We start from the raw sequence: 15,427 nt of genomic DNA on the forward strand, positions 1-15,427 counted from the left end.
TTCTGTTTGTTTTGTACCAAAAGTAAAAGCGTCTGCAATCTAATTTACGGCCATATTTAGCCTGTGTGTACATGCCTGTGATTGTGCGCGTGTGCGTGCGCGCGCACAAAGCTGCTGCCTGCAGTAAGGAGATTAGAGGGGGTTTGTTACACGGCCAGTACCAGTGTGAGCCCGCAGGGGGCGGCAGATAGCGCCGCCACAGCATTACTATCATTTAGACATAACTGAGCTGCGGGTAGGAAGGCTGCTCATGCTGCTCATTATGTTCTTACTTTATAATTCAGCTGAAATCACTCACACAATTTATGCAGCTGTTGCAGCACAGGAGCAGGAAACCAAAAAGTGCATTTAACTTGTCAATCTGAGGAATAGTAATGATGCAAATACAGTATTATGCTGCATCCCAAGTCTCTTTAAATTCTCTGCCATTTCCGGTACATTAAACAGTGACCCTACTATGTTGATTTTATTTCACACAACCACATTAAAAGATCTGTGGAGGCCCCCGGGCCACAAGTGACACACTTTAGAGCTTTAGATTTGGCCTGAATATTCTGCCACAGTGTTCAAAACATCAAAGTTGTGTTTAGCCTGTGGAAGTGTGCAAACTCTTTCTAACATTTGAAACTTGCAGACAAAATACTAGTCGTGTCAACGTAGATGTTCACCCAAATGGCAATGTGTCTTTATTTGTTTTAACACTACTTGTAGGCTGGAAATTGTCTCCATTTCGAGGTACAGTGTGTGTAGGATTTAGGGGGATGTATTGGCAGAAATGAATAAGTATATTTTGTTTAGTGTAAAATCACGACAAAATAACCATTGTCATGTTTTTGTAACCTCAAAATGGGCCATAAGGCGAGGATCCTGGTCCATGGAGTCCGCCATGTTATTTGCGTTTTTGTGTAATTTACTAATTTCGTGCAATTTGTCTTACATTTTCATACCTTTTCCTCCATGCTTTCAAAAGAAATCAAACCATTTACTCTGGATTCAAAGGGTCAAATAGCTTGTGAAAGGCATCTGAACACAGCACAAGAACGCTGATGGTGTTGAGCAGTGCAGATACTTTGCTTTTATTTGAGCAGTTTTTGATGAATCCATGTCTGACATTTCTTTCTCTACCCAAATACAGTGAAGGCAAATGAAATTATGTTTGTGGTGCTAACAGCATCAAAACATTTCAAAACATCAACATCTTATTTTAAGTGTCCCCATTTCTCTGGATAATCCACGGAGCTCACTGCCAACAGTTTTTATGTCTTCAGTAGAAAGTAGATGCAATGAAAACTGTCAGCGGATAATCTGTAGTAACTGGGACACTGTTTCTCAAACGATACCTTGCTGCTCATTTTGATAAATTAAAATTTTGACACCATGAAATCCCTTTAACTTGACCCCTTTACTTCAATTCGACCAAATTTTAAGAATGACACCCTTTATGACAGAATGATCAATCTGTTTTCCCCAGCCATTGTACATTGGCTGCAAGGATGTGGTTTTTGGCTATTTGATACTTACTCTGAAGCTGCATATCCATATTCAATAGAAGAAGAAGAAGAAAAAGAAGAAGAAGAAGAAGAAGAAGAAGAAGAAGAAGAAGAAGAAGAAGAAGAAGAAGAAGAAGAAGAAAACTGCCAAATCATAAAAATAAATAATCATTTTATCAGGCTTACTCAGATTTAAACAGTGAAGATGGAAATCTGTCCAACTAAATAGAAAAAACACCACTGGTCATGCTGCTGTCTCTTCTCAGTCTCCAGTTTCCTGTCCAGTCTTGACCCACAGCAAGTGTGGGAGTTTTGTTTGTGTCAACTCCTGCTCCTTCATTCTTCCTGCACATTTGTTTGCTTTAATTCAGCTAAGCAGAGAGTGTGTCAGTTTCCTCTCAGACTTCTCAGAAAAATCAAATCTTCTTGTAGATTGCATTGCATGTGTTTTAGTTTTTTAAAAGCTTCTTTTTTTCTATTTTGAAAAATTAACTTATTAAGGAGCTGATGAAATACATGTTTAAAGGGACAGTTAACCGCAAATCAAAAGTACATATGCTTCCCCTCCCCTAAAGTGCTATCTATCAGCCTATATTGTTTTGGTGTGAGTTGACAAGTGTTGGAGATATCAGCTGTAGAGATCTGCGCCTTCACTGCAACATAATGGAACTATATGGCACTTGGCTTTTGATGCTCAAAGTGCTAAAAAGACACATATGACAAACTCACTAACAATGTCTTTTTCCAGCAATCATGACCTGGTTACTCAAGGTAATCCTCAGACCTTGTTTGAGCACCTACTGCTCGCTCTCCTAGTACGCTGAGCTAGCTACTAACCCACACTGGCTCCACTTGCGTCCAAAGCAATTTAACTGTCCCCAAAACAAAATTTAATACCTTTTAATACCAGCAACTTTTAATAATTTAAAAGTTGCTGGCTTAAACAAGTCTTTAAAATCATGAAACAGTTGCAGTTCTGCTCCAGAACTATCAGCTTAGGTTTAGGAAACAAAACCTTGTAGTCTACAACAAGCTGTTTTTTTAAAATTATTTTTGAGCACCACAAGCTGAGTGCCATCTAATTCCATTATACTGGAAGGCAGGGAGATGTCTTTACTCTCGATATCTCTAACACTCATCTACAGTCTTGATTAACCCTTTGAGACCTGCAAATTGGCTTGATTCAATCAAAAAAAATCCTGGAAAGAAGGCAGTGAGCAACAAATGACAAACATACAAGGCAATGACCTGGAAAAATGCTTAAAATTAAAATAATTCTGTAAAATATTTTGAATATGTTATTATGATAATTATAAATACAGTTTTCACTAGATTTTTTCTTTTTTCATGGACATTTTTCACTAATTCATTGAATTTGTGGAACATTTCTAACCAAGTTGCTCATTGCTTTTTTTTCCAGTACTTTTGAAAAAAATCACACCAATTTGCTCAGGGTTCGAAAGTTTAAATACTTTACTACTGAAAGGTGTCTGAAAACACCACAATAAAAGTGCTTAATACAAAGCACCACAGGTAAGAGGAAGAATATGTACTTTTAATTTTGGGGTCAACTGTCTCTTTAAGTCATATTTTTAAAAAAAAGTTATAAAAATGTCACAACTAGTTACACAATTTTCTGTAGAGTCTGTAGTGTAGTGAGAGGGGATGTGCTGTAGGGCTGCAATCAGTGGCATGGGACACACCTGGGCACACCGGGCCCAGGTGTGTCCCATGCCACTGACTGCAGTCAACAGAGTCTGCTGCCCTGGAGTGAGAAAACACAGCACACGCAGAGAAATCCAGCTAGACAGCCTTCACGTTTTTCATTTTTTTGGTGTTAAAAAGTCTTAAAATTGCATCTGCTCCTTATTCTTCGTTAGGAAAGAGTCCATTCTCAGTGTATGTGCAGTAACATTTGAGAAGTCACACAAATTTTGGCAGTTTTGCTTCATCAGTTATTTAGACACTTAATTATCAAAGTTGTTATTGATTCGTTTTCTGATTAATGGACCATCGAGGCGTCTCAGCTCCACACGCCTGAGATTCTTCGGCTCATTGAGTGAACGCACACTCTTGAATATTCATTTTCTTCCCACATTGTCTCCCATTAACATCTGTGCTTTGTTCTCATAGCTGCCTCCCATGTTCACCCTATTGTATAACTCAGCTGGAGTACGATTCATCCACTCTGCTTCAAGTTATGCACTTTCTGACAAAGGTGAACATGTAGTTAAAAATTCACATATTTATTGGAAAAGTTTTCCTGGGGGACTGCTACAACAAATAGGAAAGCAAAACTAAGACCTGTAACACCTTCTTTGGAATAATTTTGGATCCTTTGTACCGCTTACGGTCAGATGACTTAACAGCTAAAGGTTTGCATGGGAACCAGATGACAAATTGGAACTCTCTGTGAGGATTATTGGCGCCTCTGGAAGAGAGTCCAACATACATTTTTCTCTGGGATTGTGAAACAACAGAGATTTGAATGAACGCCACCATTCACCTCACATCCCCCCTCTCTTTCCCACACACACACACACACACACACACACACACACACACACACACACCCATATACAAACAAAGAAGTCTCACACAAGCACACACACGTCTGCTGCAGTCAAACAAAAAATTGTAAACTTGTGTTTCTGAGCTTAATTATCTTCCTTTCAATGTTACTCCTACGTAAATTCATTTGGCTCATGGTGAAACTCTTCATTACTCCACACAATCTCTGATGTGTTCACTTTATGCAAACCCCCACTCCCCCCAACACACCCCTGCAAACTCTCAGCAAATAGTTATCAGATGTCCTCTTCTGTGCTCCAGCTGGGGCAAGAGATATTTAGTCAGCACAGAGGGATTTAATTTCAGTTCAGAAAAACTCAGCCTCTTCTTGTACTGACAGGCCCCACACAGAGCCCACATCCGGTGCTTCTCTGTGCTGCCGACCAGTACCACTAGATGGAGCATGTATGCCTTGAAGAAGAGCTGCTGCTCATTTTGTCTCTATAGACGTTAAACAATGTGCCAAAATATTTGTATATTGTATCATATTATATGCAATGCATAGCAATACCAGTGCGACACAACCCATAAACTGTACAACTAGCTAAAATAGTTAATGCAATAACAACATGGAGTTTGTATAAAATGAGCCATTTGGAAGAATTAGATGCAGATTATTTCTGCATCTCAAAGATGAATATCCCTCACATTTTTAAGAACCTCTTTATACTGTTCTCTGTTTGTATGATTTGTGTGTGTGTGTGTGTGTGTGTGTGTGGGGGGGGTTGTTTTAATTGCAACAAGGCTGCAGAGTCCATCTGAGATTTTTTTTGGGACACCCCATTAAGATTCAGTGACCCCTAATGAGGGTTAAGACTCTATGGCTGGGAATGAGTGATCTAGAGGATAAATATACTCTTGTTTATTTTACAGGCACAATTGGTTACTTTTCTGATTGTGGTTTTACATAAAAACCAACCAACTAACCAACCAACAAACAAATGAAAAACACATTATAAACTTGCAAAATACAATGCATTGTTAAAAATTCAGCTAGTAGTTTACAGCCACTTAAGCAGTGACCATTTACAGGAAAATAAAAAATAAAAATAAAAAGCAGCATGTGGGTGGCACCCCTTGTCACATTTCAAATGTTAGTTTTTAGCAGTCCCAACAGAAAGAGATTTAAATTCTAAACTTCTCAGATGGTTTCAGTTATACAACTTTAAGGTCAATTAATCACAAACTTTGTTTTTCTCCTTGCCTCTCCCGTTAATCATCTCACAACCTCTCAGATTTATCTTGCGACCCTTTACAGGGATCCGACCCCTAACTTTGGAACCACTAGACTAAACTACCAACTGAATATAAAGTAATTAAAACTTGCTCCAGTGTATTTTTCACTGTGGTATTGGTATTTGCACTTCACTAAATGATCTGCTTACCTTTTCCACCACTGCTACGAAGCATGGCAACCCAGCATCACAGTCTTATGTGATGCTGGCTGAGCTCCTGTCATTTAAAAGAAGATGTTGTTAGACAGCTTGTGCCGCGGTCAAACCACAGGAAGGAAGAAACAGAGGGGCAAATGAATGAAAACATTCCTTCTGCCTCCTACATCACTCTGTGTGCTAACCTGTGGCCTCTGACTGCATACATCCCATGTCTAAGAATAACCAGGTCAGAGAAATAATGACTTGGCTGAACTGTTGGTCTTGTAAACAAAGAGCGTACCCTTTTTTTGAAAATCTGTGCAGACACTTTGAGATGATCCAGCTGGGTAGAAAAAAAAAAAATATTTATTTATTTATTTATTTTTTATTTTAAAATTTATTTTTATTTTTTATTTTTTCTGGTGCTTTCTTTTTGTTTTTTTTCCCCCTTTTTAAATTAATTTCATCTGTATGTCATTTCTGTAATTTATTATATTTATTTTATTGTATTTCCCTGAGTTGATCGGGGGGTTATTGAGCTCACCTGTTGTGCAGGGTATGGGGACTGACTCCCAATTAAGAACTGAGAGCAGCTGTGTGCATTTTGGGCCAATCAGGGTGTGAGGAGACCCTTTCTGGGGGCTTAAGTAATGAAAATTACAATTAACTTGTTTTGAAATTGTAGTGTAAAAAAATCACAAAATCTGAATGCAATTTTTCTTTATAAAATGCATCAGAGTTAATGACTGATGAAACTGAACATACTTTTATTTGATGATAACCCCCAGTGTTTCACTCGTGATCACAGTATTTTGTTTGTAAAGTTGTGTCATATTCCCTCAGGCGTATTGCTTGTCTGAACTCATAACATGCCCTTGTTGGCAATATTACAAACAATTGTTTTATGATCAATAAAATGCAGTAAGTTATTACTGGGGGCATAAAAATTGTTACAATCATCTATCGTCATTATTTGGAAGGACAAACATTACCTATCAATTGTCATTGAAGTTTCCAGACGGATGAGGAAGCGTGTCTTGAAAATAATAACCCAAGTGGTTTCAGCCTGGAAAAAAAAAACAAGCCCAACAATAACATTGATATTTCTGTCAGGCTTTTAAATGCTTAAAGTGATGTATCTTCGAAAGGTGACAAATAGATTGAATTCTTCAAAAACGATACACACACTGGAGAGCGTTACACAGTTGTGTGAAGCTCACATAGACATCAAATGAGCCCACAAGGACCTATCTAAAAGTAATTTATGCCAAAGATGTCCTGGAGTAAAAAAATAACAAGTGAATGCGTGATATGTGAGGCATTTATTTTGAGGTAAACATGGAAACTATTTAAGATTACAGAACGGACACTGGAAAGTCTAATGTTGTGGCCTTACCCCATTGGAGAATACTGTGCTATAATTTGTAGGAGAACAAAATAGTAGTTAGACAGTTACTAAATGGACCACGTGGTAAATCAGCTTTCTCAACCTTTGTGTCTAAGGTCAAGAACTTCTGTTTTTAATGAGGTGTTAAACTTTATGGTCATTTTGGAGGCTGTAGATTGTGGTACCCCAAAGCTGCAGTTACTCTAATTATATTACAGTGGTAAATATGTGTTGTTACTCCCCTGTGCTGTACATAACACACTGTTTACATCTGAAAAACTGTTCAGACATGAAGCACTCGAATGTCTGCAGGGCGTTTAAATGTCGGCTACAACCCAGAACAGGATCTTCTGTTATCCGATACTCCTTCACTTCTTTTAGAGGGACGACCAGGGATCGAAGATGGATGGTCCCAGACTCTCTCCCTTTGAACATGAAAATGCCGTGCAAGCAGAGCAGCGACAAGTCAGCAGGATGTTGATGTTATTCTGCCCCTGACAGGTCCATACAGGGCTCCCTTCTCAACCACACACTATTAAAATGCTGACATGGAAACCAGCTGCTGAAAAACCCCAGAGTCATCAGACCGTCTCTAATACGTCCCTGGAGAACGAATGCAATTATTAACTTTCAGGGCTTTATATATTATCTAAACTATGTGTGATGGAGGTCTTTATCAATAGAAAAGGTGACATCAAATCCCAACTTTCTTTGTTTATGTAAATACTCTAAAATATTTCAGAATATTGTTACACCCACAAATCTCTATCATAATATCTGACAGTTAGGAGGGAAATTATAGAGAGTTTTTTTTATCACAGAAGTCCAGATTTACAATTTTTATCCTCCTACTTTTCCTCCTCAGGACTGACCCAGGCAAGGGTTAAACTCCACTGTCACACCAGTGCAGACTCAAATGTTAACACATTTCCAAATTTTCCACATGTGATTATTTTCACTGCAGGTGTCCTCATCAGATGCCCGAATCACCAAAGGAGCAGCGGCTCTACTCAGAGCTCCCTCTGAGCCCAGCCACCCTACAAAGGAAACTATTTTTGGTCACTTGTATCTGCGATCTTATTTTTTTGGTCCTTAACCAAAGCTTGTGACCATAAGTGAGAGTTGGGACGTAGATGGACCAGTAAGTTGGGACTCTCCCGGTGCAGTTTTTTCTTCACCACGACAGTCAAGTGCAGTGCCCGCATTGCTGCAGATGCAGCACCAAACTGACCCTCCATCTCATGCTCTATTTTATCTTCACTCAAGAACAAGACCCTGAGGTACTTAAACTCCCTTGCTTATGACAGCAACGTCCCAACCATGAGGGGGGAATCCACCATTTTCTGGCAGAGCACCATGGCCTTAGACTTGGAGGAGCAGATGCTCTTCCCGGCTGCTTCACACTCAGCTGCAAACCAGTGCATGCTGAAGGTCATGGTGTGATTGAGCCAAAAGAACCACATCGTCTGCAAAAAGGAGAGACACAATTCTGGGGACACTTTTCTCGCCCCAGGTGCACTTTGAGATCCTGTCCATAAATATGGACAATACGTGGCGGAGGCCAACACCTACTGAAAACTTGTTTACTTTGTGCTCAGTAGGAGGACACAGCTTTCATTTTGGTTATGCAAGGACCAGAACATAACTAATAAGGATTAATCACTTAAGACTTGCCAATTACAAAAACTCCACAACAGGCAAATATTATTCAAATCATGTTTATTTTGAAGCAACAGCAACGGCAAACATCACTTTTACTTAAAAAGCGAGCTATGATTTAATGGGCCAAACCAGCAAATTTAGTAAATTCACAACTGATTTTTATCGTGACAGTGATTTGTATGAAATTCAACCAAATGAAGAAGTTGAGATAAAACATTTATTTCAGGATGTGGGTGACTCAGTGAGTTGTTTTTATATCAACAACAACCCATGAAAACAAAGCTTGTGCATTCAGGGACGGATTCGTCCTTAAAGTGCAAATGAGTAAACATTTCATTTCTACGATCAAAGGTAGTAATTTACTCTGCATGTCCACAACACACCCATGCACACTTGCGCACACTCTAATTATGTTCTTACATAGACACACACACACATACACATACACACACACACACACGCACACATACACACACACACACTAAACCAAGCATCCTGTTCATTAATATCCCTGTAAACACAAATAAACAGTTTCCTGAATAATAGCATGGAAGGAGAACAGACACGTTAACATCTGTAGGCAGGATATAGTGTGGGCAGTTGTGTTCACATGCGGAAATGTTAACCGAAAAATGATCTCAAATTGATTGGAACAATAATGTACATGTAAACATGCTCTCTGTCTCTGGGAACTGACATTGCGCTTCAGTAAACAGTCATGCCCAGTTTTTAAAAACAATACAGAAAGATGAGAACTACACATCTAAGAAAAAAGACTAGTCAAAAAGAAACTGTTGCTTTTTACTCATGCCGCAACAAAGATTTCTGTACACGCTGTAGCAGCACAGAGGAAAAGATAAAAGCAGTTTGTAATCGCTTCATTGTCTGTGTACGCCTTTAAAAACAGAGTGGGCATCTTTTTTCTTTGCTTCTGGTCTAATTCATAAATAGAATCACTCACAAACCACCAGTGGATGAAATTATCTGGGGCTAGTCCTATTTGCTGGGGAAAAAAAAAGATCCTCTGCTCACCATCTGTGACTACAGGGGCCTAACGAGACCTGATAGAGGCAGTAATCAGTTCATCGGCAGCTCATGCCCAAATACGGTGTGTGTTGTGTGCATGCCTGCATGTGTGTATCAGGCCAATGTTTGTCCCCACACAGCTGCAGCATCGGTACGCCAACACTTAATGGAGCATCAGCTCTAGAAATTTAAATTAAATGGATTCAGTATGCTTCATTTACTTACTGTAACTTGCCTTTTATTTAAAAATAACAACCTGAATAAATAATGTGTCCCAACAGAACCCCCCCCCCCCTAAAAAAAAGCTAAAGGAATATTTGATGTCAACATTATCTCAGTGCAGTTGAGTTGTGAGTCGAACATACATTTCGTAGCCAAAATGAAACTGCTCTATTCAGTATTTTCACCGTTTTAAATCACCTCGTTTGTTTGTTTGTTTTGAAGAGGAGGAGATCTCTGTGGACAATTTGCCTTCCAGTAAAAACCTCCTGAACGTTTGGATCTTAAGTCACCAGAGAAAAAAGGTGAGCTCAGATTATCAGGTGCTGACCTATTAGCTAAACAGCATTGGAGAGACACTGATTTGTAACGTGAAACTGTTTTATCTAGTGTTTCTTACGGTTTTAATCACCTGGTCTGTTTGTTGGAGGAGAAGAAACCTTATAATTCAGATAATTCAGCACATCCCAACGACTTGATGCCAAGTTGTCACATATTGCCACTTTGGCAGTGGACATCCATGTCCACATATTACGTGCTAGGTATCATCCTACATCTGCTGTTGACGTAACCATTGCTGCACATCAACAAAAGCACGTGGTTAGGTTCCAAAAAAAAAAACCTATGCTTACCTCAGTATGCTTTATCTACTTTGAGTAACTTGCCATTTGTTTTAAAAATAATTCCTGAATAAATCTCATTGTAGTTGAGTTGTCATGTCATAGCAAAAAATATCAGTTGGAAACTATCTTTTAAATTGGATATTTAGTTACTACTTCAGACTTTTCACACAATGGGGCAGCAGGGTGAAGCTGTCAGAGAGAGGCTGGGTAAATGTACTCGGGAAATGTAACTTAGTAACACTCCCCTCTTCCTCAGCCGCTACTGTTGAGGTGCCCTTGCGCAAGGCACTTAACCCCTAGCTGCTCACATGGACAGCGGTAAATAATGGAGAGCTTCAAGGTGTGAGAGCACAAAACGTTCACTGAGAAACAGCAAACATGTTCAGCTGAACTTCTCCTGAATAAGTGAAGGTCAAATCGATCCATAAATAAATTCTGAGCGTCTGTACAACCACAGAGCTGCCTGCATCACACGGCTGAGCTTCAGCAGTCAGAGCATCCAGAGGGACACACAACACAGGTACTTATTTTTAAGTTATTTTCAGAAACACGTGGGTCATTGGAAGCATCTGCCACAATGGCAGCTGCTAACACAGGAGGCTAGTCTTCGGGCGAGGTGATACTGAGAGATATGAGGGGCAGCCAGTCTAAAAGAGAGCAGCTCTGGGCAATCACCTCCCACAGAAGTGCACTGGCACATTTTTTGACATATTTTCTTCTCCAAAGCCCCAGGCCTGAAGCTCCAGCCTGTCCTCCTCCTCCTCTTTATCATCTTCCTCTCCATCTCCCTCCTCATAGAGACTGGGCTCCTCTACAGACGTCTCCATGTTTGGGTTGTAGCCACTGAATGTCTGCGCCTCCCTGTACTCATAAATGGTGGGGAGGCTGCTGCGCAAACCGAAGCGGCGCCGCAGGGCCACGAGCAGCGGCTGCGGCACAGTGAAGATATCCACATTGTTGCCCAGGTCGACCCAGGCCAGGCTGGGGAACCTCTTAGGATCCTTCACTGCATCCGTCAGGTCTTTTAGGATCGCCATTGTCAGGCGGTTGCCATTGACGGCGAGTATGGTCAGTTTCGGCAGGCAGCTGAGGTGTGGCAGCAGCAGCCGTAAGCTCTCGTCCTGCAGCTCGGTGAAGCTCAGGTCCACAGCCGACACCGCGTCACTGCTGCTCTGGAGGTAGAAGGCAACACGGTGGACGTCTCGGCCAGACAGCGGGATGCCTGACAGGTTGACGACATCACCGGAAAGCTTCTTCTTCAGGGTGGTCTTCAGACTGTTTGAAAGAAGAGAAAAACAAAGTTGTATCACTTTGTTACATGTTGGATCTCTGAGGCACAAAGTGGCCATTTGTTGTAGACAGTTTTAAAGGTGGCAGTTAGTTTTCCAATGTTTCCAAGTGTGTAGAGACAGATGATTTTTACTTCATGATACTGGAGTTACTGATTTAAAGGGCTCTGTAATGGGGTGCCACACCGTCTTACTACTACAGGGGATCTGCAAAGTTCGCAAAAAAGAAAACAGTATCCACCAGTGGAGTGTGCAGAGTGTAGCAATCAATAATGCAAAGAAGAGAATTTGCATTTAAATGCGTCTCGCTCTCGAGTTCCCCAAAGCAACACATTCTGTCTCCTGGGCTGAATGTCATCCGCTGAGAAGCACCAGCTGTTTTCAGTTCTGTGTGTCACTTCTTTCTTGTAAAGCCATCTCAAAGCCAGGTCTCTAAGTCTTTAAGTATGCAACAACGATCAAATATATAAATATATAAATAAATAAATAATGAAAGACTGGAAAACAGAGTCAACAAGGCAAAAAAAAAAAAATGTTGGGGCCAATTAGTAACAGATGTGTCACCTTGTTTTGAGCTGTGGTTTTAGTTTAAACCCAGGGCAAGTGTCATTTTGTAAAACAGGGATTCAGGAGAGAGACACATCTTGGATTCAAAAAAAAAAAATCATAGTAAAGTGTCTGAAATATCTTGGGTGACACCTCAATAAACCACTTGAGCTCATCAGCAAATCTAGAAAAAAAAACTTGAGCACTCTTGGTGTTATCCCATTCTCCAATATTGCGGCCAGTCAGTACTGACTCTTGTAACATCATCAGACTCATGATTTAAAAAATCAAAATCAGTGCAGCACAACCTCAGATATTAGCTTTTTTTCCCACAAAGAGCAAAATAGAAAAAAGAATGAAAGTAAGCGTAAGGAGGCAGGTTGAGGTGGTAGATCGGTCAAACAAACACAGGACTTTCTCCCATGAGATGGTCCTCATGCCTTATGTTAAACTAAGTGAACTTTGTGTTATTTTAAGGTACATCGTCACCATGATTTGTTGTCCTAAACCTAACCTACGTAACTTTCCCTTAAGCACATAACGGGAGGACACCAAAAAAATATTCTTTGCTAAATGTAATCTAGGTAATCTAACATTATGTAAGTCATGTAGCGATGCCCAACCATTTTTCTTTTCATTGCAAGCCCTAACTGTAGGTGCTAATTTATTAGATATCATACGAACTGTTGTATGAGGACACATTGCAAGCAGAGATGAGGTGAGGGCTACATGCACTTGGTAAACTCGATTTTTTTTCATTTTCTTTAGTGGCCAGGCCCAACCTATGCTAGTGACATCGCTTGAGGCCAATACTGACATCACTTGAAGTGATTTGCTTAGGTTCCCATTAAATATAAGAAGGGTGTTGGCCAAGTAATAGCTGTAAAATAACAACAAGATGTAGTGTGTTAATAAGAGTTAATAAGAGTAGCTGGGTTTTATCAATTTGGACAGAGGCAGGCTGTTTCACTGTGCTTGCAGTATTTATGCTAAGCTAAGTCAGTCAGCTGTTAGCGGGTAACTTTATATATTTCTTGTACACACAAGAGTTGTATCGTGCTTTTCATATAAAGCTCAGTAAGGAAGTAAAGGTGGTTTTCCCAAAATGTTGAACTTTTCCTTGAACATTTGTCAGGATGTGATAAATTCCTTCTAACAGGAGGATAAAAAGGCACATGATAGATGGACACTATAAAGGGACAAAAATGGATGAGAAACAAGAGAGATAAAGACAAGTGATAATCTATTTCAGTCCAAATGACTTCAGACAACAGGTATGAGGTGGGAAAAATACGACTGTAACCACCACACTTGTCAGTTTGGATCACTGTATTCCTCACTGCCTCTGATGGCACACTGCAATCTGAAACAAAATGTTCTCCCTATACCCGAGTGTGGTTAAATATGCATAGGAGAGCTATAAGGAGGCTGCATGTATGTCACGATAGCACTTGAAAGTAAAGGCCCGTTCACCCCAAGAACAATGGCGATGTGAGCATCCACACTAAAGAGCAATAAAGTTTTGTAAACAGTGACGCCAAGCAATGTGTCGCCATGTAAATTCAGATGGCTTTGATTAGCTCTAAGTGTTTCTATCACTCGTCCAAGTGCTCTAAAAGTGATCCCAACGATATTGTGTTATTGTTGTAGTGTGGACTCTACCATCCACTTGAGTAAGCACAATGTAAAAACAATATATTAATAGTTATTTTAATAGTTTTGGTTCTTGGTGTGGGCGGCCTTTAAGAGAGAGCTGCAGTGCTTTAGACTCCTTTAGTTTTTACTGGCATTTAAACTCAGAGGAAAGACATCTGCCAAACAAAGTACAATAAGGTGGAAGCGTGGGAGACTTTGTTTAAAAAATCAGACAAACAGGAGAAAGTTGTTCTATTCAACTGGCCCGAGGTTTATCCTCTCTTTGTCTTAGTCCTGTTTGCCTTGCTCGTCCCTCTGCCTCCTCAGGCACGGCGAGGATTATCCCTGCATCTCTCTCCGCTCTCTGGTCTGTCTGGGAGCCTTAAAAATCGGCAGGCTGTGTTCTTTACATCTGTCACCCTTTCTGCTGGGTTGAGGGAGAAAAAAAGATCTGTAGCACACTGCAGTTGTGATTCGCAAGATTATTGATTCCAGGAGTAGGCAATAATTCATCTCTCCCTCCTTCATATCCTCACTCTTGCTCACTGCCTCTCACTTTCTTGCTCTTTCTATTTCTTGGCCTACTTTCTTTTCTCTCTTATAATCTCACTGTCTTTCTTGCTCTATATTTGATCTGCTGAAGCACCTGTACTTACTCTTTCGCTTTTCTTTTTCTTGACTGACTTACTGTAGTTGTAACTTTATTAAAATTCTCAGTCATCTGGGTCTCTAATTCTTTATGGATTAAGATGTCAAGAGTATTTATCTTGTAAAAATGCTTACTGAATGTGTTTCCCTCAACTATTTATTAAACTTTAGAAGGCTGCAAATAATGATTGTTTTCATTATCAATTCATCTGTTAGCCCAGTGATTTAATCGTTTATCCCAATGGTTCCCATGTTGTATTTGAAGGGTCAAAGAGGATTATTGAGATAGGAAAGCAGGAAAAGTATTTCTACTGCACAAAATTATGCTTTTGTTTCTGTCTTTTTGTAGTGTCTGCTTTTTGCCTTTGAATTATGGGATCATTTTGCATCTTCAGGCCCCTTAAACAGTCAGACAACTGTTTAAGGGGAATTGAAACCTGTACTGATGAGTCACAAGTAGATGTAATTTTGGTGGTAATGATTCAACAAGACTTAGAGTCTACAGCTTTGCAATCAGCCCTTTGAGGGTTGTACTGGTTGTAACTGGTTGTACCAAAACGTAAGGTCCAGACAAACCAACCCAACATCAAGGCTGACTGTTGTGTCTTTGGCCAAAGAGTTGCTCTTGAACACACCACAAAGACTAGAGCCAGTTCCTTCAGTGATTCATTGATGATCAAATTGATGTTGATTAAGTTTATGTCGATTCAACTAATGTACCCATTGAGTAAGTGTTTCAGCACTCAAACATTATTGACTTTGACTGTAGCATCTAAAAATGCCAGAAAAGTCTGACTGCATCTGTAGCTTCTTGGCACACTCGGCCGCTCCTGTGACTTCAGAGGGTTTACTGTACTGCTGTGCAGCTTCTGCACTTTACTGTAATGAAACTGATTATGGGTATCGACTTTTGTTCTCTTGGACTTATTTATAGGAAGGTTTTTCCTCCTTGAGCTGG

The 15,427-nt window shown here is 40.0% G+C and overlaps 1 protein-coding gene across 1 annotated transcript in view; it reads right to left on the reverse strand.

Annotated features, from left to right (window-relative positions):
* Nucleotides 1-8,533: 8,533 nt before the first annotated feature.
* lrrc75bb (leucine rich repeat containing 75Bb) overlaps nt 8,534-15,427 on the reverse strand; it is a 36,752-nt gene continuing 29,858 nt past the window's right edge. Inside the window, exon 4 of the mRNA XM_042509860.2 lies at nt 8,534-11,626. Within this exon, the coding sequence (XP_042365794.1) occupies nt 11,023-11,626 (604 nt within the window). The 3' untranslated portion in view covers nt 8,534-11,022. The remainder of the gene's footprint in view (nt 11,627-15,427) is intronic.

Source organism: Plectropomus leopardus, chromosome 20, assembly GCF_026936395.1.
Source record: "Plectropomus leopardus strain MGB_pleo_1.0 chromosome 20, ASM2693639v1, whole genome shotgun sequence".
NCBI classification, from domain to species: Eukaryota; Metazoa; Chordata; class Actinopteri; order Perciformes; family Serranidae; genus Plectropomus; species Plectropomus leopardus.